At 43.0% G+C, this 27,581-nt stretch overlaps 1 protein-coding gene across 6 annotated transcripts in view; it reads right to left on the bottom strand.

Moving 5' to 3' along the window:
* MACF1 (microtubule actin crosslinking factor 1) overlaps window positions 1-27,581 on the bottom strand; it is a 328,417-nt gene that overhangs the window by 160,862 nt on the left and 139,974 nt on the right. For all 6 annotated transcript variants that reach the window (XM_068539571.1, XM_068539573.1, XM_068539572.1 and 3 more), the window contains 15 exons: window positions 12,591-12,757; window positions 11,690-11,802; window positions 11,482-11,588; window positions 10,943-11,062; window positions 10,703-10,798; window positions 9,587-9,714; window positions 9,411-9,504; window positions 9,053-9,207; window positions 8,092-8,368; window positions 6,933-7,061; window positions 6,141-6,218; window positions 5,243-5,404; window positions 3,787-3,891; window positions 2,908-3,003; window positions 1,354-1,479 (listed from right to left, as the gene is read on the bottom strand). In XM_068539571.1, coding sequence (XP_068395672.1) covers window positions 1,354-1,479; window positions 2,908-3,003; window positions 3,787-3,891; window positions 5,243-5,404; window positions 6,141-6,218; window positions 6,933-7,061; window positions 8,092-8,368; window positions 9,053-9,207; window positions 9,411-9,504; window positions 9,587-9,714; window positions 10,703-10,798; window positions 10,943-11,062; window positions 11,482-11,588; window positions 11,690-11,802; window positions 12,591-12,757 — 1,953 coding nt within the window. The remainder of the gene's footprint in view (window positions 1-1,353; window positions 1,480-2,907; window positions 3,004-3,786; window positions 3,892-5,242; window positions 5,405-6,140; window positions 6,219-6,932; window positions 7,062-8,091; window positions 8,369-9,052; window positions 9,208-9,410; window positions 9,505-9,586; window positions 9,715-10,702; window positions 10,799-10,942; window positions 11,063-11,481; window positions 11,589-11,689; window positions 11,803-12,590; window positions 12,758-27,581) is intronic.

The following is a 27,581-nucleotide window of genomic DNA, read 5'->3' as shown; positions in this document are numbered from 1 at the left end:
TGTCTAACCCACAGCCAAACGTCTCAAGCTCCAGAGACCAAGTGCTCAGCGTGGTAAAAGGTCTGAAAAGAACCAGAAGCCATGACAGATGCTCCCGAACCTGACGGACAAGCTGAGGACAAGCTGAGGAGCAGACCCAGGTGACTTCATGCCCCGATGACGCCGCCAACCCGATGCCCCTGACCTGGAGAGGAGGGAACAGAGCAGCGACCCTCGAGAAGAGAAGATATGACAACAATTGCAGAGGAGTTACCCTATGACAGGAAGGTACTCTGTGGGAGGGAGGAGATAATAGCCACGGATTATTAGATTCCTCCTTCATACTTGATGTACCTCCAAGAGCGACATTCTAGAGACAACATCGGAAAAGTCAGGTCTTTACCCTTCATTCCAAATTAATTAAATTCACAGGTTATTTGCTCAGGTGAAACACTGAATCTAAACCCACTCATAGCTTTACAATACCTGAAAGTGTTTTTTAAAAAATCAGCTCATGTTCACTAATTCCCAAGTCTCACCCACGAATAAAATGACACTGTTTTGGGTTATTCTGGTTCTCTTATTTATAATTTTCTACTGAAACGTGAGACTACCCGCATTTCTCACACAGGAAAAGTAATCTCCCTATTACATATACATTTCCATCTTAATCAGAGTTGTAGCTGGAGCCCTGTCTTGCGAACTCTGTGTAATATATGCTCAATAACTATAAGTAGTCTGCTGGTGATTTTACTACCACCACCCCTGAAGGAATAGTTCATTGGAGAAAATAAATGTAAAACTGATTTGGATTAAATACTACTTGCAAAACTATTTTTAAAAAGTTAATACCACTACATAAATAAACTGAACAAATACGGCATTACACCTATATAAGATTTTAATGTTTCAAATACCTCATCATTACCAAAAGAAAATTCCCAAGGAGGAAAAAATTGGCTCAGGTGTAGTTCACTGGTGTTTTGTTTTATTCTCTTTGCACGAGAGAGCGAAAAAGAATTTGGTGCCAGCTAATCCCGTCAACCCTATTTTTCATGCTCCACACCCCCATCTTTGGCTCCAACGACTGAATTAAAATAGGAACCATGCGAAGAAACTCTGATGAGCGCTACGTGGCTCAGGGGCACATGGCTGGGCCCTTACTTCAACAGCACACCCAAGGGACTCATCAGCCACTTCTTTAAGAAAAGAAAAAAGGAAAGGAACAACGCTGATTACACTCTAATTGAATGTGAGCCAAACTTTGTAATGGGGACCCCCAGCCCTGGTGCATTCAAGGATATAAAGAGCAGCAGCTGATAGGGTTTTTACTCTGCTTCTCAGAGGCAATCATCCCACTGACGCAACACCCACCATGGAGTCCTGCAGCAGGTCCTCCAGGCGGGATAAGCTGGTGCTGTGGTCGCAGGAGTACTTCCGTTTGATGGATTCTTGGAGGTTCCTCAGGAATGACTCCAGGTCTCGAGCGTCACTGAAGAACTGTGGGGATAAGAGGGAGCGGTGCCTTGCGCTCAATACGTCATAACGCCAAGGTGATAATGGAGAAAAAACAACCTCACTGTGCCTGCTGATTACACAATCCTGGAGTACAAATGCCATGCCAGGGAAACAGTAGTGACTGTGCCGCAAAGCCCGCTGAACCCAATAGAACAGTTAGTCTGCTTCACTCCTCAGAAATCACCACTCTTTCCCCTTGAGTTTTGGCTAGTGACAGCACTTGACTGTCAGGTTTATTTCATGAAAAGCCTAGAGGTTGAGTGTCTCAATTCACTGATATGATTACAAAATGATCAGGGAGCTTATTTAATTAACAGCAAATCCAAACAGAGATAAGAGCTTATTTCCTCTTCCCACCCTCACCTGAAAACAAGCAGTATGTTCTTTTTTTTTTTTTTATTTAATTTATTTATTTTTGGCTGCATTGGGTCTTTGTTGCTGCACGCGGGCTTTCTCTAGTTTCGGTAAGCGGGGGCTACTCTTCGTTGCAGTGCACGGGCTTCTCATTGCGGTGGCTTCTCTTGTTGCGGAGCACGGGCTCTAGGCAGGCGGGCTTCAGTAGTTGCGGCAAGCGGCTCTAGAGCACAGGCTCAGTAGTTGCGGCGCACGGGCTTAGTAGCTCCGTGGCATGTGGGATCTTCCCGGACCAGGGCTCGAACCCGTGTCCCCTGCATTGGCAGGCAGATTCTTAACCACTGCGCCACCAGGGAAGCCCAAGCAGTATGTTCTTGATGTAGCAATAGATTAAAGAAAAAAAACCCAAAAAAACAAAAAACGGTTCTAATATTTTACAGCCCCTCCCATCAGGAGGTGGAGTCTATTTCTCCCCCGCCTGAAGCTGGGCGGGGGAACATCACTTGCTTTAGTCAATGGCACATTAATACACGTGACAGCAGAAAAAAATGCTTGTGCACCAGGGCCTGGCTTCTCTGGCTGCCTGTGGAACACAGCTATTCTGTGAAGGAGCCTAGGATAGCCTACTGGATGCTAGAGACTTGCATGTGCACTTGTACCCGATCACCCCAACCAACTGTCAGACATGTGAGTGACACCATTTGGGGCCAACCAGCCCCCAACCTGCCTGCCCACTGCCTACAGCCACGCGTCACCCAGGCAAGATGAAAAAAAGCCTTCAGCTGAGCCTAGCCCAGACTGCCAACTCACAGAATCTTGAGCTAACGGTTGTTGCTCTAAGCAACTAACTTTTGGGGTGGTGGTTTATACAGTAAAGTGTAACTGATACAGATGTGTTTCTAACCTCACCCCTCCCGTGTGCATGCTTGCAGGCACACACCAACACACGCAATCACACTCACAATCTCTTGCCTGAATGAAAAAAAATATCCTCCTCATCCTCTCTGCGTACACACACACACACACACACACACACACACACACTAGCCCACGTACCTGGAAGTAAGCAGTATTCTCCTTCACATGCTGCTCGACACACAAGCACAGCTGCTTCATCCACTGCAACTGGGACTGGACAGCAGCACTGTAAGCCTGCAACGACCAGGCACACGGACAGAAGGGCATGGGTTTAACAGACCTGCTACACATGTGCGATGTGCTCTTCCAAGTACACCTCTGCTAGTGCTAGAGAGGCCAACAGAGGATAAGTGGAGATACTTGACTGGCATCTGCTCAAAGCTTCCCACGAGACAGAGGTTTGTCTTTCATCCTACATGGTTTTGTTAGGAGGGGTTACCCAGAAAAGGCCTCTTCCACACTCACTTGCAACTAAATGACCTGGTCAGCAAAACCCAGGCCTAAGCCAGTCTCTCCTGGCTTCCTCCGCTGCCTCTCTTCTCCGAGCACAGGCACCACACCAAAAGGCATGCAGGGTCTGTCTAAACAGTTATCTGGAAAACTATGGTTCAGAATTCCCTGGTGGTCCAGTGATTAGGACTCTACGCTTTCACTGCTGAGGGCCCAGGTTCAATCCCTGATCAGGGAACTAAGATCCCACAAGCCTCACGATGCGGGGGAAAAAAAAAAAACACACTTAAAAAGAAAAGAAAAGAAAAGAAAAAATACGGTTCAAGTCACTTTCCCCGTGAAGCGAGGAGTCAATATCGTTTCTGTTGTTTCTCGTAGTATCCTCCTTAGACTATTAACAAAACTGTTTGCAGTCTTTTGGGGGCTGGGAAGAAAAGGGAGAAGACCCAGGACACATGATTCACTGACACTTGCTCCAAGTCCCTCAGCAGAGCTGAGTCTCTGCTTTGAATACTTGTATAGTAACAACCTCTGAGCACTTGACCCTCACACCTTCAAGTCACACACCTCCACAGTCTGCTTGGCTGGGTGGTTCTCAAGGGACAGCAGCTCGGCTGTATCTTGTAGAGACCGAAACACGTCCTGTTTCTCCTCCAGTTCCATTGTCAATTCCTGAAAATTGAATTCAATTGTATTCAATAAGTGCTGTTAAGGGAGGAGTAGCAATAAAGAAAAAACTGTGTTCCCTGCCCTACTTTAAAGGAGCCCGCAACCCAGGGTTAGTGCCAAAATGAGAGGCATAAACAGTACATGCCAGAGGATTTCAGAGAAGAGCAAAAGTGCTGGAATTACTGGAGAATGATTCACAAAGGATACGGGATCTGAGCCAGACCTGAGTAAGTGGGGTCACACAGGATGAGACTGAAGGCAAGAAAGGAGGGAACGTGGCTGGATGGTTCACGTCAGCACCCACCGAACACGGTACCTGATCCGCATCCCTGACTGGCTGGCTCTGCTCAGACTGTACCCTCAGCTGCAGTGCCCTCCTCCGGCTCTACATTCTGTTAACACTTTAGGACCTGCTTTAGATGCCAGCTCTTCTGTGCAGCTGGGCACTGATCCTCACTATCAGATTTGACCCCTTCTCCTCGATGCTCACTTTCTTTATGTCTCTATCGTAGCCTAATTTCTGTTCTCATACAGACTGTTTATTGTATTACAGTATCTATTGTTTCTTCTTTACTTCAGAAGAATCACATACCATTCTCTAATGAAGTTAAGTGCTATTAAAAATCTTCCTATTTTCATGGGGTTCATAATATCCTGAAAAATTCTCTGAAATGTGGGCAGACTGAAAATAACAAAAAAAAATCCTACTTTATATCTTTCACTGAAAAGCATAAAAAGCATTGTTGCATCGGCCAATGCTGAATTTTCCTTCCCATTTTACAAACCAAGAGATGGAGACCAAAAAATTGTTGAATGAATTAAAGAGAATTCAGAATTTGTAAGAAGCCAAGAATATACCTCAGTTAAACAATATTAAGCCCTATACTAAGTGCTTTGCTATATTAACTTACTAAATCTTACTTAACCTTTTACACAATGCTTTGAAGTGCTACTATTTTTCCATTTTACAGAGGTCTAGGGAGAGTAAATGACTTGCCAAGGTCACAGAGCTAATAAGTGGAGGAATAAGAATCTGATGTTAGGTCTATCTCATTCCAAAGCCTATAACCTTGACCACAAAGTTATATTGCTTCTGAAATGATTCAGTTTGCAGACTGCTGCTCTCTTCACCCAAGACACTGCCTTTCTAAATGCATTCTAAATAAATTCATTCTAGGGCTCGATTTCCCCTCTCTCCATATACACTTTCTCACAGGAACAGATGCATTAAGCGGGGTCCCGATTTCTCTCTAACAAAATGCAAATCTAGAAACCCAAGCTCTCAGCAGACTAGCCCCTCTGGCTCCTTCTGCTGCTATTACAAAATATGACAGGTCTGTTGTGCTAGACTCACAGAGAAGTAATTTTTCTTGGCTGAGATACTGGGATTGTTGTCACTCCAATCATATGCTAGTTCCTCCTCCTCCTTCTCATTCAACCAGATCAACTCAGCTGTAGCTCTGGAGACAAATTTATGCAGACTCTGAAGGTGCCTCATCCGGAAGCTAGATGTTTCCTAGACAAAGGCAGGATTACAAGGTTAGACTGCTAGGCTTTCATCTGTAGGATATATCATATTTGACATCAAAGCAAAGAATAGCTGAGAAAATGAACTTAGCCTTGCTTTTTCAATCTCTGGGTGCTTCTCCACAGACTTAAATTTAGTACAAGTTTGGTATCGGACTCCCAGAGAGCCCGTGTCAATCCCAGCTAGAAGTGAGAACACGCCAGGTCTGTGTGGGGCTCCCTGGATAAACAATGATCCTGGAACTGTCCTACTCTGGACATCTTGAAAGACAGGAATGAAGAACAACAGACAGAAGAGAAGTCCCCTCCCTGTCAATCTTAAACTTTTGGTTTTTGGGAATTCCCTGGTGTTCCAGTGGTTAGGACTCCACGCTCTCACTCCCGAGGGCCCTGGTTCAATCCCTGGTCGGGTAACTAAGATCCCGCAAGCCAGGTAGGGGTGGCGGCGGGGGGAGACTTAGTTTTGATGCCTCAGAGCACATATACCCACTGCTTTGGTGAAGTATGATAACTAGGATAAGCTCTACTTACTTAAAACTTCCTGGGGCAGTGGTTTTTGATCCATTAAGAAAATTGAGAAAATGTTATGATACATATGAACAACTGCACAGTAAACAATATAAACTAATAAACAGAAAACCAAAACAGGCTCAAACCAAGAGCCTTCTGAATTAGGGAACCACATTCTCCAGGAACAGAACAAAAGAGAGTTAGTCAAAACTCACCTTCAATTTACAATACTGTGTCTCCAGCTTTCCAAGAGTTTCAACATAACTGGTATGAAAATTTTGGGACATTTTTCCCTGATAAGAAAGGAATGAAATAAAAATATATTAGAGAAAGAGTAAGTAAACTATGTCTACAGCATGATTTCAACTATGTAAATATTACGTCTGCACATAGACAGAGATTGGCTACTCTGAGAAAACAGAAGCTTGCACAGCAAATCTCCAGGTGAGATTTGATAGCTCAGAGCAGCACTGAGTGAGGAACAGTCCAGCAGAGTGAGCACACCTGCGTGACCTCATGGTCTTGTGCTTCCAGCAATTCTGGGAGGTTTCTAAGCAAAACCTATACCTGGTGATTCCTCCAACTACTCAGCTGCTTTTTGGAAGAGGGGAGCTGAAATTTAAAATGGGAAGATAGAAAGAGTGAGAGAGAGGAGAGACCAAGTGAAGAGTTTTTCTTACCAGTTCTCTACTGCAGGTAGATGGTGAAGTGGAAAGAGCATGAACTTTTGGAGCAGAGGGCTTGAGTTTGGAAACTGCATTCACTACTTACTAATTTTGACCTTAGCTTTCAGTATCACTATTCTTTTTACTAAAAAGGGGTTAATAAAAAACACCTTTCTCACACGGTTATTTCAAAGAGCAAGAGACACTTCATGTGCTGAGGGGACCTGTGGTCAAGTGCTGCAAGTGGGTACCCTTCTTCTCCACAGGAACAGCTGCGCTGGGCACTGTCCCATCGCGCACAGCCACCCCAGCCTCCCACAGTGGATTCTGAATGCCACACACCTCATATAGCCTGGCCTCTTTGACACTTGAGCCCAGTTCTTCCACACTGGCGTGGATGTGCCGCTGTGCTTCCAGCTGCAACTCCACACTAGGCAGGTCATTGCCCCACTCCGCTCGCTCCAGTTTCATCTGAAAAAAAGAAAAATTACGAATATAATTTACTGCTAAGTTGGCAGAAAAAGAAAACTGTCACAATCGGTTTGGACAAGGGGGCTGGGGAGAGGGGATAAAGAAAACTGTCAGAATCAGTTTGGACAAGGGGGCTGGGGAGAGGGGATTGAGAAAAAGGACATCTAAACTATCTCCATCTTGGTCTCTTACAGGAAAGTATGCCATAACCACCCCCAAGGAGCTGGAGAATAAACCCCAACACCTATAGCAGCAGAAGCAGCCTTTTGCTGCTGCATTATGGGAATACATCCCTGCATTTGCCAACCAGAAAGGCGTTCCCACAGGCTGAAATGCTTAACTTTATAGTTTAGGCATTTCCCTTTATGGGGTCTCTTCATTTCACAATCAGAATGGAGATAAGAAATAAATATCTGTAAATACTAAGCTTCATTCATGCCACCAACTATTGGCCAACGGAAGATAACTGTAAAACAGCTTGCCTTTGAATATTTTTATTTATTGGTACATGGAAAATCCATCCTCAGACGATGGGAAGAATTTAACACAAAACAAAAGGGTTAGAGGATAAGAGGACAATCTCGAACTTGAACCATTATCCTAGAATACATGTAAATAATGTCCCTGAGAACTGTGAAACACAGCAGTCTTGCTTACTCTTAAGAGCTGAGACAAAAACAACAGTAGAGAAGCAGCTCCTCTGACAATGAGAGCATTTCAGAAAAGATAACAGATTTACAGACTCTGCAACTTCTTCCACCAGCTCCCACTTAGAGCACAGTTGGCTGAAGGGAAGAGATTCCTGAAGGGCTTCAAATTAGAAAAGCCTATGCATTTAGTATGGGATTTTGAGGATCTGAACTGAACCTATCCTTTCAAAATTTCGTAGAGAAGGAGGCTTGGGACCCAGGTAGCAGCAATAATTGAGGGGATCTATACAAGGCGCATAGAGCAACCTAACCCTCTGAGACAAGCTGCTGGATCCAGTAAACCTCAGTGCACTGCATAAGCATTTGGAATATACACCCACCTGCATTTCTTCCACCCAAGACAGTAGTTCATACACAAATCGGAGGTTGCCTTCATCTTCAGAGGAGGAGATAGACACAAGTTCAGCCCGAGTCATGGGCTTTCGGAACCAGGAGGTAGAAGAAGAATGGGTTCCTTTGGTCAAGGGTTCTGCCTTCAGATGAGTAGTGGTTAAAGTAGAGGGTGGAACCAATTCAAGTGAAGTGAAATGGCCCTTCCGATACAAGTTTGTGCACTCTAGACGCAAGGTAACCAGCTCGTCCTGCAAACGCATGACCCTGAAATGGAAGACGAGAAAGAAAAGATTAAATCTGTAACGTGCTTTTTAAGATAAAATCTTCCCTATCCATTTGACAAGGATGAGGTAAAAATAAAAATGAGATCATATTAGGAAAAGTGTTTTGAGAAAGAAAACGTGTTCTGTGAATGCAAGGTGATATTATTAACATCTTCATCGTTCAGAGCTGTCACTGAGGCAAATGCCAAGTCACAGCATTAACTCGAGGCAAGTAAATCAATACCAGTTCCTATAACTCTTGGATGATATAACAGAATAAACCATGGATTAGGGGTCAAAAGATGCGGCTCTTAGTCTCGGCTCTGTACAAAGATCCTCATCCCCTCTGTGGGTGTTGGTTTCCTCCTCCATGAAATGCTACATCGAATCACCCCAGCAGTTCTAAAGCAGACGTGGTCCCACACGGCTGCAGTCACCCTGAAGCATGTGGGGGCGTTATAAGATGCCACACAAAGATTAGGGAACCCTACAGGTACTTAGTGGGCAGGGCCAACAGTAAAGGGAAACTGTCTTCTACCATGAGAGTTTTCCTGCCCCAAATACCTATAACATCCCCACTGAGACGTTGACTTCTAGCATCCAGGTTACAAGATTCAGCGCCCGACTCTTGATCCTTGAGCCTGAGCAGTAAGCAAGCCCTCCGTTTGAGTCCCATGTTCCTCACCTAAAAGCCAGCTCTTCTAGCTGGTAGTAATTCTCATCCCTTAGGATCTGGAGATCCACCTGCAGCTGTCTGATGAGACCTTCACACTCCTGAATGTACATGATGACATCTGACTCACACTGCACTGGTTGCCCTGATTCCAGGTGAGCAGCGTCCTGAGAGAGAAAGGGAGAAGAAGAGTGGGAAAACTCCCATTACTCCCACCCACTAGGACCAAGGGAGCCTTGTGGTTCAATTCCACTGCAATTCCAAGAGAAAGGAAGCTGGATCCCTTAACTGTTGACTTCAACCATTAGAGCACAAGGTTAGAAGTGGAAAACATGTGACATAAGAAGTGAGATAGAACAGTCAGACTTACAGCCTGCAGTGTATTCTTAGCTAATGTCAGTTTTTCTTCACAGTTCAAAGCACCATTCTGGATTTTGTTTGCAATCTGTAGCAGCAATTCCAGCCTAAAATGAGATCAAGACCATAGTCAAGTGCAGGGCTCAAAGCAGCCCAGTAAGTAATGTCACCTTCAGGCTCTGAACCCACCTCTCTACAGCTGGTCGAAGTGACTTCTCTCGCTCCAGCATCTCAATGATGAGTTTTCCCCACTCTTCTTCCACATCATTAGGGTGATAACCTTGAGGCAGTTTAATTCGGCCAAATTCAATCCATACCTAAAAAACCCAGAGATAACCCTTTTAGTCCCAAAACAGCCATGCCCTCAGGTCCCAGATTTAATTAATTCTTTGCTTCTTTACCCAGCCATTCAGCAGTTTCCCCCATTGTCTAATAAGAGAAAACAACCAAATAATTTAGCAGTACCTCACCTCTAGGTGAGAGAAAAAAATCACCTCTAGGGGGCTTCCCTGCTGGCGCAGTGGTTAAGAAATCCGCCTGCCAATGCAGGCGACACGGGTTCGAGCCCTGGTCCGGGAAGATCCCACATGCAGCGGAGCAGCTAAGCCCGTGCGCCGCAACTACTGAGCCTGCGCTCTAGAGCCCGCGAGCCACGACTACTGAAGTCTGTGCGCCCAGGGCCCGTGTTCCGCAACAAGAGAAGCCACCGCAATGAAAAGCCTGTGCACTGCGACAAAGAGTAGCCACCCACTTACCACAACTAGAGAAAGCCCGTGCACAGCAACGAAGACCCAACACAGCCAAAAATAAATAAATAAATTTATTTAAAAAAAAAAAAAAAATACAGGGACCACTTGCTTGAAACCCTTCCATTCCTTCTATACTTTCCATAAATCCTCCTGTCCTCTCCATACCCCTCTCCCCCACTGTGGAAAGGTTAAATGCCCATCTCTACAGCTTCAAATTCTCTAGGAATCAAAATGTGAAGGAAAGTCTCTTTTCTTTCTATCCTAGGGAAAGAATTAGCTTCCCTCTGAGAAACAGGAAAACATGTATAAAACTCAAGATTTCTGAATAACTGTATGCCATTTTTCAACAGGAGCTTTAAAAAACAGAGATGGCTGATACTTCCCCTTGACCGTCAATCTTCAAGAGCAGCCTGAGAGTGATGCTCGATTTGTCACCCTGAGAATACTGCTATTACAATGAAGGTTCGGAAGAAGATGCAGGGAATCTGCCTAACAAAGAAACAACAAAGAGCACACCAGCAAACCCTAAGTCTCAGCAAAGGATAAGTTTCCTTACCTCCAATAATTTATATAATTCCTCAATTCTTCCTTTTTCTCTCTCCTTGGCCAGAATTTCTGTTTCTTTGAAGTGTATATATTGATTATAAAGTGCCTACAAAATTAATATTTGGTGAATGAATGCAAGCAACCCGGTCTAATTTTTCATACCACCTCACCCAGGAGCCAGCAGCAACAAGCTCTGAGACTTACTCCCCAGAGTGAATTTACAAAAAACAATTTAAGTCCATGACTTTACCTTTAGTTCAACAGGGTTCTGGGGAAAAGATTTATCTGACATCAGTATTGTATGCTGTTTGATCCAGGGAATGAGGGAGTCCACTCGGCTTTGGTATTCTTGCCACCTGGCGTCTACTTCCTATTGCCAAAAGGTAGATATCACACACCTTCTGGTTAGCAGTATGCAAGACAAGCACAGGAGAAAGCAGCTCAGGCCATCCCAAACCACATAAAATCCTTTCCTCTAATTGCCTACACAGACACAGCCATTCAGTTTAATGCTCAGAGTCCCAGTTTCAAAGCTCCTCAAGGACTCTCAAGATGGGATTTAATTTCCTGACACCTAGAATAGCCTATGCTGGACCTGCAAAATTAGTGATATCTAGACTCACTCCCACAGACCAAGGACAATAACCATGAATAAAGATGATGTGGATTCAGTTTGCTCTGTTTAAAAGTGCTCTGTATACACTGAGTGCTTAAGAAACCTACCCTAATCAATACATTCCACCCAAACAAATCATAGCCAGAAGGTATTTTAGGGAAGTGTTCTTTTACCGTAGCACTGATCCCTTCTCCACCCTCAGGGACTTTAGGGAAGGCATCATAAATAGAAGACACATAAGTGATTACAGACTTTTCATCTGGAGATGGCACATCCACATCTGAGAGACAAAAGGCAAGAAATTTCTTAGAACAAAGGAACCCGCTGGGGGAAGGAATAATGAATATATGTCAAACATCATCAACTTCAGTCAGCTCTCACCTTCTGCATCCAGTAAACGGGTGACGCCCAGTCTTTCTGCTACTTCGAAAGCCTGTTCCAGATTCTCTCGGTTACTCTGGATCTGTACCCTCTCCATATCTACCAGATCAGGTCTGTAAAAGTCCACCAAAGTATATGAAAGGCCCCCAGCTACATAGCACATGGGAGTTAACACAAAGAAACCCTCTTAAAAGTACTCAGAGCTGAAAAACACTGGATGAGTTAGAGAGAAAGCAAGAGGCTTAGAGGAGCGCTAGTCCCATTTTTACTCACACTCCAGGAGCCCAGTGCTCCATAATTCTAAACTTACGTAATAGTAGGTTTGTTGAATTTCAAGGGAAAGGTATCAACTTTCCCTATGAGTGTTTATGACCACTAACAGTACAATAAATTTTGATTTTCGCCATTCAAAATTCCTATCTTCCTCACCCACTCCAAGCAAGTCCCCACTACAGGCCCTTTGCACTTGTTATTTCCTCCGAGTGAAACATGCTGAGCCTAGAGACCTGCATGGCCCACTACTCCTCATCCGTGACTCTGCTCCAACATCTTCATCAGAGAGACCACCTCTGACCACCCTGTCCAAAATGCCACAACCCCCATCATTCTCTTTCCCTCCACTGCACTCACCACTGTAAGACAGCATACACTTATTTGTTTATTGCCTATCTTCCCCACTGAAAAGTAAGCTCCATGAGGGCAAGAATTTAGCTGTTTTCTTCACTGCTATATGAGCCCAGTGCCTGGAATAGTAGGAGTTCAATACATATTCCTTGTTAAAATAAATAAAATGAATCAGAGCCTGGATTGTTGGTTGAGGGGAAATGTGGCATTATAGCTGATTACAAACAAGAGATGAGAAGAAGCCTCTCCAGGCCCACTGAAACTCCACTGTATTTACCTGTATCGGTGAATAAGTGCATTGAACATCTTCCCATCACTCCAGCAGGAGGAAAAGTTGGTGCATTTGATTCCTGTGTAACCAGCTGTCACTTTCTGGGTCCACAAGAGCAGCTTCTCCTTAGCTGACATGTCCCCTGATTCTCCACTAATGTAGATGTCAGAGATCTGCCAAAAGATAGGATGTGAAGTAATTTAGTATAAATAAGATGAAGCCTTTCAAGCTTCTCTTCATACATTATGGGTCTTAGAAGAAGAGGGAGATCCAAGGCTGGCAGCACTTCAAGATGACAACTCCAACATATATTCACCCTGTTTGGTAGTCAAAGAAATGCAAATTAAAATTTTGAGAGGTCATTTTTTTACCTGTCGAATTAGAATAGTTTTTTTTTTTTTTTTAATGATACTACTCAGTATTGGAAAGAATATCTGAAATTGGGTATTCTCATACATTGCCACTGGTGAGAGTATAAAGGGCATAATTTCTCTGGAGGACGGTTTTTAATAAGTCTTAAAATACACATACACTTGATAGGACGTCATCAAAGAAATGTGCAAAAAATTTTATACAAGAATGTTTATCAACACCAAAAAGCAAAGGCAACAAAGGCAAAACAAACAACTGGGACTACACCAAACTAAAAGGTTTGTGCACAGCAAAGGAAACCATCAACAAAATGAAAAGGCAACCTACGGAATGGGAGAAAATATTTACAAATCATATATCTGATAAAGGGTTAATATCCAAAATATATAAAGAATTCATTCAACTCAAAGCAAAGAAACAAACAATCCGATTTAAAATTGGGCAGAAGATCTGAATAGACATTTCTCTAAAGAAGACATACAAAGGGATATCAGGTGCATGAAAAGGTATTCAACATCACTAATCGTTAGGGAAACACAAATCAAAACCATAATGAGTTATGACCTCACACCTATTAGAATGGCTGTCATCAGAAAGACAACATAACAAGTATTGGTAAAAATGTGGAGCAAAGGGAAGACTCGTGCACTCTTGGTGGGATTATAAATTGGTACAATCACTCTGGAAAACAGTATGAAGATTCCTCAAAAAATTAGAAACAGAACTATCATATGATCTAGCAACCTTACTTCTGGGTACATCCAAAGGAAATGAAAACAAGATATCGAAAAGATATCTGCACTCTCAATGTTCACTGCAGCATTATTCATAATAGCCAGGATATGGAAACAACCTAAGTGTCCATCGAAAGTTGTGGTATATACAATGGAATATTATTCAGCCATGAAAAAGGAAACCCCGTCATTTGTGACAACATGGATGAAACTTGAGGGCATTATGTTAAGTGAAATAAGCCAGACAAGGACAAATACTGCATGATATCACTTATATGTGGAATCTAAAAAAAAAAAAAAAAGAAAAAAAGTTAAAGTCATAGAAACAGAGAGTAGAATAGTAGTTGCCAAGGGACAGTGGTAGGGGAAATAGGGAGAGGATAGAAAAAGGGTATAAACTTTCAGCTATAAGCTGAATACGGTCTGAGGATTTAATGTAAAAGATAGGTGACTACAGTTGATAACACTGTATTGTATAACTGAAATTTGTCAAGAGAGTAGAACTTAAATGTTCTCACACACACAAAAAAATGTGAGGTAATGGATGTGTTAGTTAACTAGAGGTGGGAATACTTTCTCAATATATACATAAAGGCACACCTGGGAGGCACTACAGGTTCAGTTCCAGACCACACCAACAGAGGAGATATCAATCACAATAAAGTGAGTCACATGCATGTTTTGGTTTCCCGGTACATATAAAAGCCATGTTTACACTATACTATATTATCAATACATGTGCGATAGCACTATGTCTTAAAAAAACAATGTACACACCTTAATTTAAAAATACTTTATTGCTAAAAAATGCTAACCATCATCTGGGCCTTCAGCAAGTTGTACTCTTTTTGCTGGTGGAGGGTTTGAAATATTACAAGAAGTGAGCAAATGCTGTTGGAAAAATGATGCCAGCAGTCTTGCTCAACGCGTGGTTGCCAAAAACCATTTGTAAAAAACGCAGTATCTGTAAAGCACAATAAAACAAGGTCTGCCTGTATATCAAATCACCATGATGTACACTTTAAATATGTCACAAAAATGCTTATCAAAATATGATAAATATTTTATTATAGCAAAAAGCTATAAAGAGCTTAAACTCTAACGAGGGATTGGTTACAAATTATAGCACATACACATGGTAGAATTCTTTGTAGCACTTAAAAAGGTATGCTTTAGTAAAAAAAAAAAGAAGTAATTGATGAGGAAAAATAAACAAATAAAATGAAATAAAATAAAATAAAATAAAAAAGGAAATGTGTTGTCAAATAAACTGGCTGCCTTTGCTAAGTCTTCCTCTAGTGTAAAAATACTCTGAGATATTTCTACCATATAAAGTTTGCTGATTTTATTACCAATAAAAAATCTTATTTATGGAAAAAAAAGATATGCTTTAGAAAACATTAATGATAGGAAAATGATCGCCATATTTTACAAAAAGAAAACAAACAAAATAGTATATAACACTGATTTTACATGAAAAATATACAATATATAGTTAAGTAATAGTCATATATATGCATAATGTATGTGATAGATGCATATATGTATGCGTATATACACCAAACTAGTAATCATAGTTATCTCTAAGTGGTAGCATTACAGATGATTTTTATATTTCCCAAATTTTCTACATTATGTATATTTTTATATTTAGAAAAAAGTTATTTTAAGAAACCTCCAAAATCTAGCACAGGACCTACTTTGAAGAAATGTCAGTCTGAGAGAGGAGAAAAGTGCATGCCTTTGATTCCACACAAGCCTAGGGTTGAAACTCAAGTTCACCAACTATAAGCTGGACCTTGGTTATACCATCTGTAAAGTGGGAATCACACCTATTATCTTTTCAGGATTGCTGTGACAATCAACGATATTATACAGTGAAATACCCAGCCCAAACACGGGGCTAAGCTCGACAAAGTTCCCTTCTCTCTTCCTTGTATAAATGGTGGTTCTCCTTCAGTTACTGCCTGTCTAACTCCCACAGCACTGTCAGTCTGTATCATCAATTAAATGCTATCTTGCATTATTGGCTATTATTTAATGTATTTTTATTATTTAATATCTCCCCAGGACCAGGTTTCCTGAGGGGCTGATACTACATCTTAACTATCAGAATGACCTAAAATCATAGCAGCTGCTATGAAGAAGAGCTCCTCAACACAGGATATGTCCCAGCAGAAGCTGGGATGCAGCTCTGAGACTCAGTGATCAAGTTCCTTCTGTATTGCACCTAGTGTTGTGCTGGTCATATGGTGGACACTTAACATGTTTTAATTAATAATCACTTGGTTAATAAACAAAATAATAAAAATAAACAAATAAATGTATTTGGGGGTAAGACCCACCTAGAAACCTGAGACACATTACTTTATTGACAGCAAACTTACCTAGCAAATAATGTATATAATGTATATAAGCAAACAAGCCAAGGACCCAATGATGGATTATGGTGCCCACGCCATCATCCTGTGAGTCCAGTGTAAACAGCCCCTCACTAGTACCAACTCTCTGTCAGTTCTCCTCAACGACATTTCTAGCTATTTATTTCAGTGGCTAAATGCCACCCACACTGACATATCCCAGTTCTTCCACTGTAGTGCTTCACATACATATTAAGGCAAAACATTGCTGGGAACAGGAGATAGATTTGTTGAAGTGAAAAGGGATAGAATTTGAATAAGCAAAATGAAATGTGAGTATTTGGGCTCTTTACCCAAAAAAGAAATTCCAGTTAGTCAACTGATATTGTATCTCCACAATATCACAGTCAGTATCTCCGATGGCATCTCCTGTCTGCCAATCACAGTATCTTTGTATATTGCATTGGAAACAGTTCAATGAACAGCTGTACTTCAGATTTTCCACATAGCTGTAATGAGACAGGGAAATATTTAGATCCCTCAGGGGAAGGAAAAATACCCTGTTTGGATTAGGGCCTTTCCTAGATTGTGAACTGGATGAGAAAAATGGGATTATCGTCACAATCATCTCAATAATTAAATTTGGCTTTTGTCCATCTTTTCATGTGATTGCACAGTGCTGTCCTTTGGGATATGCAGAAGCTTTTACCTTAATCTCCCAAATGGAGAGTTCCAGCTTCAGTGTCAGGGAGCTTTCTCCCTCATCTGGATGTTTAAAAGGAACCATTTGGAGAGAGAGCACAGCCTCATTACCATCTCAGAGACTAAACTCATCTACCTGAATTTTCTTTCAACGTACACTTCCCATGGCTTGATTAATTCCTTCTCTGAAGCATTACCTAGAAACTGAGCATGTTCCTAATAAGTTAGTAAGTTTTTATTGAACATCTCATCTGTGCTTCACACTATGTCAGACACCATATGTTAGGACGAGGGAGAAGAACAACAACAAAAAAGTCAATCACCATGGGACTGACTCATTCTGTTGTTATTTCTTGAGCAACACCTATGTTCTAGGAGCTGTGTTCAAGTTCTTGGTATCTCAAGACAAAAGCACAACCTTGGGCCTCAAGCTCAAGCAATTTAGTAGGGGAGACAATATACCAATCAGAGAGATCAATGCTGTGACAGAGGTAAGCAAGTAACCCAAACTAGCAGTGCTGAGGAGCTTTGCAGAGATGATAAGACAACATCTATGCTGAGTTTTAATATCTAAGTAGAGGGCTTCCCTGGTGGTGCCCTCTACTTAGTGGTTAAGAATCTGCCTGCCAATGCAGGGGACACGGGTTCGAGCCCTGGTCCGGGAAGATCCCACATGCCGCAAAGCAACTAAGCCCTTGCGCCACAACTACTGAGCCTGCGCTCTAGAGCCCACGAGCCACAGCTACTGAAGCCCACGCGCCTAGAGCCCGTGCTCCGCAACAAGAGAAGCCACCGCAATGAGAAGCCCACGCACCACAACGAAGAGTAGCCCCTGCTCGCCGCAACTAGAGAAAGCCCACGGGCAGCAACAAAGACCCAACGCAGCCAAAATAATTAATTAATTAATTAAAAATAAAAAATAAAAATTTCAGCACATTAAAAAAAAAAGACATGAAAGTTCAAACTGGGAACTGATATAGGAGAGAAGATTAGAGAGATTATGGAGGGGTTGGAATACCAGGCTGAGGATTTTGGACTTTGTAAGTCTACATAAGTCTCAGGTAATGAACTAGATGTAATGAGCTAACAGATACTTGATTCACATGTCTTGAAGTTTCTAGCTGACTTCATCCCGCTACAGTGAAGGCATCAGACTTTGAAAACTTCCATTCAAGAAACAGGTGAGGGCACAAGGCAATAATTCATTACAAATGCCTGGCTAGAAGGATCTCATGGCAGCTGTGTTTATTACCTACAGAAGAGTTAGGTAAAGATCAGGGGTGCTCCTTTCAATATTCAAGTTCAGAGTCATGGAGGTCTCTCTAGGGCAGGGGTCCCCAAGCCCCGGGCCGCAGACCAGTACCAATCCACAGCTCATTAGGAACCGGGCCACACAGCAGGAGGTGAGCGGATCACACACCATGATCAAGTAGGATTTATTCCAGGTGTGTAAGGATGGTTCAACATCCATAAATCAGTCAATGTGATATAGCACACATTAACAAAAGGAAGAATAAAAATCGTATCATCATCTCAATAGATACAGAAAAAGCACTTGACAAAATTCAACAACCATTTATAAAAACTCTCAACAAAGCAGGTACAGAGGAAATGTATTTCATCGTAATAAACGACAGAGCTAACATTATACTCAGTGATGAAAAGATGAAAGCCCTTTCTCTAAGATCAGGAACAAGACAAGAGTGCCCACTCTCGCCACTTTTATTCAGCATAATGTTGGAAGTCCTGGCCAGAGCAATTAGGCAAGGAAAAGAAATAAAACGCATCCAAATTGGAAAGGAAGAAGTAAAACTGCCACTATTTGCAGATGACAGGATATTATATACAGAAAACCCTAAAGATATCAAAAAACTATTGGAATAAACAAATTCAATAAACTTGCAGGATACAAAATCAATATGCAAAAATCTGTTGTATTTTTATACACTAATAACAAACTATCAGAAAGAGAAATAAAGAAAACAATCCCATTTATAATTGCATCAAAAAGAATAAAACACCTAGGAATAAATTTAACCAAGCAGGTGAAAGACCTGTATATAGAAAACAATAAGACATTAATGAAAGAAATTTCAGACACAAATAAATGGAAGGAAATTCTGTGCTCATGGACTGGAAGAATCATTACTGTTAAAATGTCCACACTACTCAAAGCAATCTACAGATTCAGTACAATCCCTATCAAAATTCCAATGGTAGTTTTCAAAGAAATAAAACAAATAACCCCAAAATTTGTATGGAACCACACACACACACACACACACACACACACACACACACACTGATTAATCAAAGCAATCTTGAGAAAAGAACAAAGCCGGAGGCATCATGCTCCCTGATTTCCAACAACATTACAAAGCTGTAGTAATAAAACTGTATGGTATTTGACTTATGGAACTGAAGCGAAAACCCAGAAATAAACCCATGCATACGTGTTCAATTAATTTACAAAAAAGGAGCCAAAAATACACAATGGGGAAAGGACAGCCTCTTCCATAAATGGTGTTGGGAAAACTAGATGGCCACATGCAAAAGAATGAAACTCAACCACTGTTTTACACCATACCCAAAAATTAACTCAAAGTGGATTAAAGACTTGACCATAAGACCTAAAATCATAAAATTCCTGGAAGAAAACATAGGCAGCAAGCTCCTTGACACAGATCTTGGCAATGATGTATTTAATCTGACACCAAAAGCAAAAGCAAAAATAAACAAGTGGGATTACATCATAGTAAAAAGCTTCCACAACAAAGGAAACCATCAACAAAATGAAAAAGCAACCCACTGAATGGGAGAAAATATTTGCTAATCATACATCTGATAAGAAGTTAAAATCCAAAATACAGAAAGAATTTATACAACTCAACAGCAAAAACACAAACAATCCAATTTAAAAATGGGGAGAGGGGCTTCCCTGGTGGCGCAGTGGTTGAGAATCTGCCTGCCAATGCAGGGGACACGGGTTCGAGCCCTGGTCTGGGAAGATCCCACATACCGCGGAGCAACTAAGCCCGTGAGCCACAACTACTGAGCCTGCGCATCTGGATATTGTGCTGCACACAATGGGAGGCCGCAACAGTGAGAGGCCCGCGCACCGCGATGAAGAGTGGCCCCCACTTGCCACAACTTGAGAAAGCCCACGAACAGAAACGAAGACCCAACACAGCCAAAAATAAATAAATAATAAATAAATAAATAAATAAATAATTAAAAAAAAAAAATGGGGAGAAGATCTGAATAGACATTTTTCCAAAGAAGTCATACAGATGGCCAACCGGTACATCAAAAGATGCTCAACATCACTAATCATCAGGGGAATGCAAACCCAAGCCACAATGAGATACTGCCTCAAACCTATTAGAATGGCTCTTATCAGAAAAGACAAGAAATAACACATACTGGCAAGGATGTGGAGAAAAGCGAACTCTTGTGCACCGTTGGTAGGAATGTAAATTGGAGTAGCCACTCTGGAGAACAGTATGGAGGTTCCCCAAAAACTTAAAAATGGAACTACCATACAATCCAGCAATTCCACTTCTGGGTACTTATCCAAAGAAAATGAAAACACTAACTTGAAAAGATATATGCACCTTCACTGCAGCTTTGCTTCCAATAGCTAAGATATGGAAACAACTGAAGTATCCATCAATGGATGAATGGATAAAGGAATTGAGGCACATATACACAATGGAATATTATTCAGCCATTAAAAAGAATGAAATCCTGCCATTTGCGACAGCATGGCTGGATCTCGAGGGCATTACGCTAAATGAAATAAGTCAGACAGAGAAATACAAATACTGTATGATCCTTCTTATGTATGGAATCTTTAAAAAAAAAAAAACAGAAAGCTCATAGATTGAACAGAGAACAGATTGGTGGTTGCCATAGGTACATGTGGGGATAACATTTTTTAAAAAGACAATAGTAATAATAAAAAAGATAATAAACTCATTACATGTTAATATAAATAACAATTTGACAAAAAATACATTTTCCAAAACAAAATAAATTAATGAGAAGAGCAGCAAAAAACAAATCAAAACCCAGAAAAACAACTTTCCATTTGAAATGGAAAATATCAAATATATACAAAAAAGGCAGAATGGTATTATGAACTCCTATGTACCCATCACCCAGTTTCAACCATATCAACTCATAGCTAATCTTGTTTCATCTACACTCCACCCACTTCACCCCTCCCCTATTATTATGAAGCAAATTCCACACTATCATTTCCTCCAAAAACACTTCAGTATGTATCTCTAAAAGAACTCTTTTTTTTTTTTTTAAACATAGCCACACCACCATTGTTACACCTGAAAAATAATGATTCTTTGGTAATATTTTTAATTATGCAAAAATTTTTGAAAGGGACTTCCCTGGTGGCGCAGTGGTTAAGAATCCGCCTGCCAATGCAGGGGACACGGGTTTGAACCCTGGTCCGGGAAGATCCCACATGCCGGGGAGCAACTAAGCCCATGCACCACAACTACTGAGCCTGCGCTCTAGAGCCCACAAGCCACAACTACTGAGCCCATGTGGCACAACTACTGAAGCCCGTGCACCTAGAGCCTGTGCTCCGCAACAAGAGAAGCCATCGCAATGAGAAGCTCGCGCACCGCAACGAAGAGTAGCCCCCACTCGCTGCAACTAGAGAAAGCTCGCGCGCAGCAACGAAGACCCAACGCATCCAAAAATAAATAAATAATTTAAAAAAAAATTTTTTTTAAAAGAAAATTCCTTTCTTAAATGAAGCTCTAACTGTAACTTTAACTGCTATATTCCTCCAATAGTATCATCTGGTTAATTTTGCTTTCTTCTTGTTATATAAAGCCAATATTAGTAAAACTACTTTCCCTATAATTAAAGAGGAGAAATGGGAAAGGGATACTTATAACTGAAAAGGCTCAGCCCAGAAAATAATATATCAACTGATTTCTTTCTCATCATTTCTAGCCCCAGTGTTATCTGACTATTCATCCGAAATCTAAGGATTTGTGTCAAGGGCAATGGTATACAGCCAATTCTCCATCAACAGAATCCACTAACAATTGGCAGTGGAGCCAAGACAGAGAAAAGAAAGGGATTTTCAACAATTTTCCTTGTTCCATTAAGCCAGGTATTATGGCTATTGATGGCAGCTGGGAGTAGGGAGTCCTCCTGAGAGATGGAATGGACCAGCGAAGGCCTTTGTCTGACATCAAAGTACAACTGCTGTTAACTCGTTTCCATCCGGCTCCAAATCCGAGTCTACTTATTCTGAAAACCATTTTTGTCCCCTGGCCCCTGTCATCCTGTTTCTCTTGTTAACTGTTTCCTGTCAAGAGAAGAATCAACTCTACCAGGTGAACAGAAAAGCAGACCATTTGTCTTCTACTACCTAAACCCGGCACTCAGCAAGCATCAGAGTCAGTTCCCATTTCTCTCTATCTTGAAAAGAAACAAACCCACTGCCAAGTTTCTGTGCAGCCAGAGCCTGGCCCCACTCCCATCACCATGCCCAGGAGTGATCAACGGGAGAGACAACGCGGCCTGAGTTATGCCAAGGACAGATACCACGCTGAAGCTCGAACTGTTTCTGCGGAGAGTTACTACCCTGACATGTTAAAGACAAAACAAAATGAGCACCAACAAACAAACAAAAAATCAACCCTGTTGAAGCGCCTGCTGCCCCTCTCCGCGAAGGAGTTGGTGTGTGACCAGCAGCGGCCACTCTTCTGACCCTCGTGTCCTCCCAGGGCTCTCACTCCAGTCAGACGTTCTCGCCTTGAGGTTCAATCCACATTTCACAGGAGGTCTGCAGTGTCACAACACGACAACACGCTGCCCTGTCTCTCGGGGGGCTGCCGCTGGCCCCAGGCCGTGTGAACAGGCTGCCAGGGAGGGGGCAGCTCCCTGAAGACAATGCCTTCAGAGACCAGAGAGGGTTTGAGGCCCCTGTGACCTTAAGGACTTTCATCCTGAAGGGATTTCACACTTATCTTGAGAAATCACTTCTTATCTGTCATACAGAATGGTCAGTCTGTGGTCCCTGCATCACCTGACGGACACAGAGCCTCAGAGACGTGTCAGCCTTCTGAGCTGACTCCGGGCCACCTAGTTTTTCTGCCTGGGCCATAAGTGAGTAGTCTGGTTGTGTCTGCTCTCAAGGGGTAGCTGGGACAGGATGTAGAGCCTGGCTGCCCAGAAAACACCACACACCAGTATGCTTCTCATACTGAACAGCCCAAGAATCACACTGCTGTTGCTTCCGTTAAACTACAGATCACAGTCTACTCCCACCAATCTTTTCTTGGAGACTCCTCACAGAGTTGCGCAGAACCTTCCCGCTCCAGGGTGGAGATCCCACACCAAAAGCACCACAGTCACTTATGGGCCATTATCTAGAACTGATTTCCACTAGGAGTCCCTTCACATTTTATACTCCAAACTTTCTGAAAATCTCACACCGAATTATGAGCATGTATCCTAAATCATCATGATGCCTCCACGGCTTCAACTTTAACCCCAGGAATATGAAAGGAGCAGTCGGTTCAGCAGTTGGTTCTGCCACAATTATGCTACATCTGTTCTGTACAAAGATAAAAGCTGACTTTGACATTCCCTCTTATCCGATGAACCTCAAATACACCCCACCCCCCAGCAGCCTCACTGCCTCCCTTCCCACTTTCACACACACACACACACACACACACACACATTTTTATATGGAAAAGCCCAAGGATGCCTCCTGCCCAACCGCATAATAAATATTTTTCAATGGCCATCTTTTCCTCCAACTGTTTGGAGTCTCCAAACTCTATAATAACAAAGGGCACTGAAATGGGCCTATCCATGGGGGAAATTCATCACCCAAAAGGTCATTTTAAGCACAGATCAGCTTAAAATTTACGTCTCTCCTCAGCCTCATCCTGTTGATGACTAGCAGGGCACCTGTAGGTGGGCCACACTGTCTGCTCTGCAGACATCAGGGCAGCTGCCCACAGCCTAGCAAGGAAAATGCCATGCTCCATCTTCCACCTCTTGCCGCTCTGGGAGCCTAAGTTTTTATTTCTTCTGCTGCAGAGACTGACATGCCAATAAAAGTTCTTCAGTCATTGATGAATTATAACTTTAGTCACCTACACAATCACACCCTTATGTGACAGACCAGACCCTGTGCCACCCAGCGTCTTGCTGAGTCTCCTTCCCTCTCAGTGTTCAGAGCTCTTGAATTCTCACTTGCTCCTTGACCCCTAAAAATATTCACAGCACCCACCACCTAAAACTACCACCACCTCCACTTACGTCTGAATATATATCTCACAAACAGAAACATGTTAGAGCCATAAACAAGTCCAATCAGAAAACAAACTGTTTCTAGCCTTGAACCTTCAAACTGCCCTAACTCCCTCTCTACCCCCTCCCCCCAGCTCTGGACTAATCTCCAGATAAATCCATGCCCCTCTCCTCTAATGCTGGAATTAGGAACCAAAGGAGGACTAGCCTCTCCACCTAAACACATGTTGAATGGGCGTTGTCGTTAGCAGTGTCCCCAAGGGGGGAATTACAGCAGCTCCAATAAGAACATCATTCTCCAGGGGAGAAGAACAATCACACCCAAGTCAGTGCCTCACCCCTCACCCCTTCCACACTCATTTTGGAGTCAGCTAGGCCTCCCCATCACCTCCGTGCCATACCACAACTTCCTACAGCAGGGACGTTGATAAACAGACCTGCTGAGAGTTAAGTATTACCTAGCACTGCACCTGGAGAGATAACCCCACCAGATAGCTTGAGCAATTACGTGGCATGGTTACCCAGAGTCAGGGATTCCCCAGAGACAACAAGACAGTTTCAAGCATCAAGGGGCAGACCTGAAATAGACTTTGCTTGTCAAGCGCAGCAGTCGCTAACTACTAGTACTTGACTAACAGGTAAAGTTTGAGAAGCAGCACCAAGCTCCTCACTCCTCGCCACATTCCACTTTCGTAAGTTTGAGGCCAGTAATACAAACCACTGTTTGACTAACCCTTGAACATGCCCACCTACCTCCTCCAGACCCCCTAAGGGGGTGGGACTTGCCTCCAAAGAAAGGGTGCCATCCTCTTCTGAGAAGGACGTGGAGCTCTTTTCAGGCTCTGTACCTTTAGGCCGGATCCCTCGTAAGTGCAGCCCATCGCTGCCATAGCCAGAGGAGGAGGGCAAGATGCTCACAGTCAGGCCACTGATGGATAAATCACTCTGAGAAGCAGGCAGTCTGGGAACCTGGGGGGGCACTCGACCCACATGGGCAGGCTCTGTGCAGCTCTGGCCTCTCGACTTGGCCAGGAGTGATGAAGGAGAACGTTCCACAATCCAGGAACCGGTCTGAGGGGCACTTAAAATACCCTTGGTTCCTCCCCCTACACTCCATCCCTCGGAAAGATGGTCTTGGTTTCCTGTGTCGGTGGGGCAGTCTGTCCTGGGGAAAGTGCCGCTCCCAAACCCAAGCTGAGTGTCTCCTTTCTCCACGGCAGCCCCTCCACGCAAAGGCAGCAGCACAGCCCTGCTGCTGCACGATGCTGTCCTCGGAAATTCCACCAGTTGGCTCACTGACTTCTCACAGTTCCTTTCTGCGGGGTTATCGAGCAGGTGAGCGATGACGGTCATCCCCTCTTCCAGGGAATCCCAGACCCCTCTAGCAACTGATGACTCATTCTCTAACAAAAGCTGAGCAGTCTGGATCTCCCCCTGGAATCTCTCCTTCACCTGCACGATCATCCCCTGATCTCCCACCCCTGAGCCGGGGGCCGAGTCCCCAGGCAGTAAAATGTCTGTGGGGGGTGGCTCTACCCCTCCCACTCCTCCCTCCTTCTGGAGACTCACTGTTAACTTCGTCAGGGTTTCCGTCTCTTCGATGACTCCAGTCCCTTGCAAGGGTTCTTCCTCACGAGGGACCTCTGGAGTAGGGGTTTTCTTCCCCCTCCACTTCCTTTTGAACCGAACCCTTTTCTTAGGAGATATGGGAGTCTTCTCAGCAACAGCTATTGAATCTTTTGGCTCCTTAACGCAGCCCAGCGAATTTCCCATTGCTTTCCTCTCCTAATCTCAGCAAAAACGCAGCTAAGCCAGTCCTGGGATCCCAGAGAAATCCCAACCTTGGCTTCATCGGATTAGATGCACGTTTAAAAACATGCACTATGCCGGCGATCCCTCCAATTCTTCCTCCCTCCCTCCCCGCCTCTCTCTGTCTCTTCCAGCCGCTGCCGATTCAGACAGCCATCTTACAGGCTCAGAGCTGCAACAAGACAAATTCAAAGCATCTCACTGCAGTTCAGAAATCACTTGACCTAAAAGCAGACAGAAACCGGATTGGCTACAGCTTCCTCTCTCCAAATATGAGGTAATTGGAGCACTGCCTTCAGAAACACAAACAGAAAGCAAAAAGGAGCTAGAAACCAGGGGAGGGGAGGAATTAGGGAGGGCAGGAAGGAGGGAGGGAATGTAAGAGTAAATGGAAAAGGGAGGGGGAAAGAAAAGAGGCCCTGGGAGAAGGTAACGTGAAGGAAGGAGGAGGAGAAAGAGGGGAAAAGCAAGCCAGCGGCTGGTACCAACCAGGAAGGGAAGGGCCAAGAGGAACCAGGGCCGGGGACTATGGCCCCCAAACTGTGAAGTGAAACAGATTTCAATTGCTGCACCAAGTATGTCCAAAAGAAAATATCAAGCAGGATTAACCTACTCTCGATTTTTTCAGGTCAGAATAAAATAAAATAAAATTATAACCAGAAGAGAGACCAGAGAGTAATCCTCATAGTTACGAAAAGAAACACAAGCTTTAAAGATCTAGTCTCCTGTAGCATTTATTTCCCTACTTTTGAGAGAGAGAAAGAGAGAGAGAGAGAGAGAGAGAGACATCTGTTAATTCTGCTGGCCAATGACACACAGAGGAAAAACCCGGAAATCGGCTTTCAGTACAGTATATGGATGCTCGGTAAAAAGGATACCACTTCCACATACAACAGAGAAGCAGCGTTTCTGCTGAACAATACTTGACACGAATGTCCAACAGTAATTACTGCTGCTACTGACAGCTAACATGTTTTTAGCATTTGTCATGTGCCACGCCCCATGCTAAGCTATAGATTGTCTCATTTAATTCCCACAGTAACCAAATGAAGTCAAAACTATTATTTTACACTCTACAGATAAAGAAACTGAGGTTCAAGAAAGTGGATTCCTTTGCTCAAGGCTACACAAAGTGGCAAAGCCAGAACATGAGCCCCTGTTTAAGACTTTGAACTTCAAACCCTTGTTACACTGCCTTCTACCTTCAGCAGGGATGGAAGTCTGTACTCAGTAAAGTAAAACAGGAAGATACTCCACTGTTTTGAATTGGCAACTAGACTCACATGGACCAAGGGCTGAAACAAAAAGATAACTCTTGCTCTTTGGGAGTAAGAGAGGAAGTCACTAAAGTGAGGCCCAGATGGTTTTTACTCAAATTGCAGCAGGGCAGGAAGTCTGAATTAAAGGTCTAAAAAGTTGGTGGGACCTCCCTGGTGGCGCAGTGGATAAGACTCCGTGCTCCCAATGCAGGGGGCCCGGGTTCGATCCCTGGTCAGGGAATTAGATCCTATATGCATGCCGCAACTAAGTGTTCTCATGCCATAACTAAGGAGCCCGTGAGCCACAACTAAGACCTGGTGCAACCAAATAAATAAATTAATTAAATAAATATTTAAAAAAATAATTACAGGAATTACTTTAAAGCTCATCTTTAAAAAAAAAAAGTCTAAAAAGTTGGATTCAAAAACCACCCTGTTGTGCCAGTGGGATTTGCC

The sequence above is a fragment of the Eschrichtius robustus genome, chromosome 3, assembly GCF_028021215.1.
Source record: "Eschrichtius robustus isolate mEscRob2 chromosome 3, mEscRob2.pri, whole genome shotgun sequence".
Taxonomy (NCBI): domain Eukaryota; kingdom Metazoa; phylum Chordata; class Mammalia; order Artiodactyla; family Eschrichtiidae; genus Eschrichtius; species Eschrichtius robustus.
The sequence above is the reverse complement of the archived record's forward strand: the minus strand, read 5'-3'. Positions and strand labels throughout refer to the sequence as shown.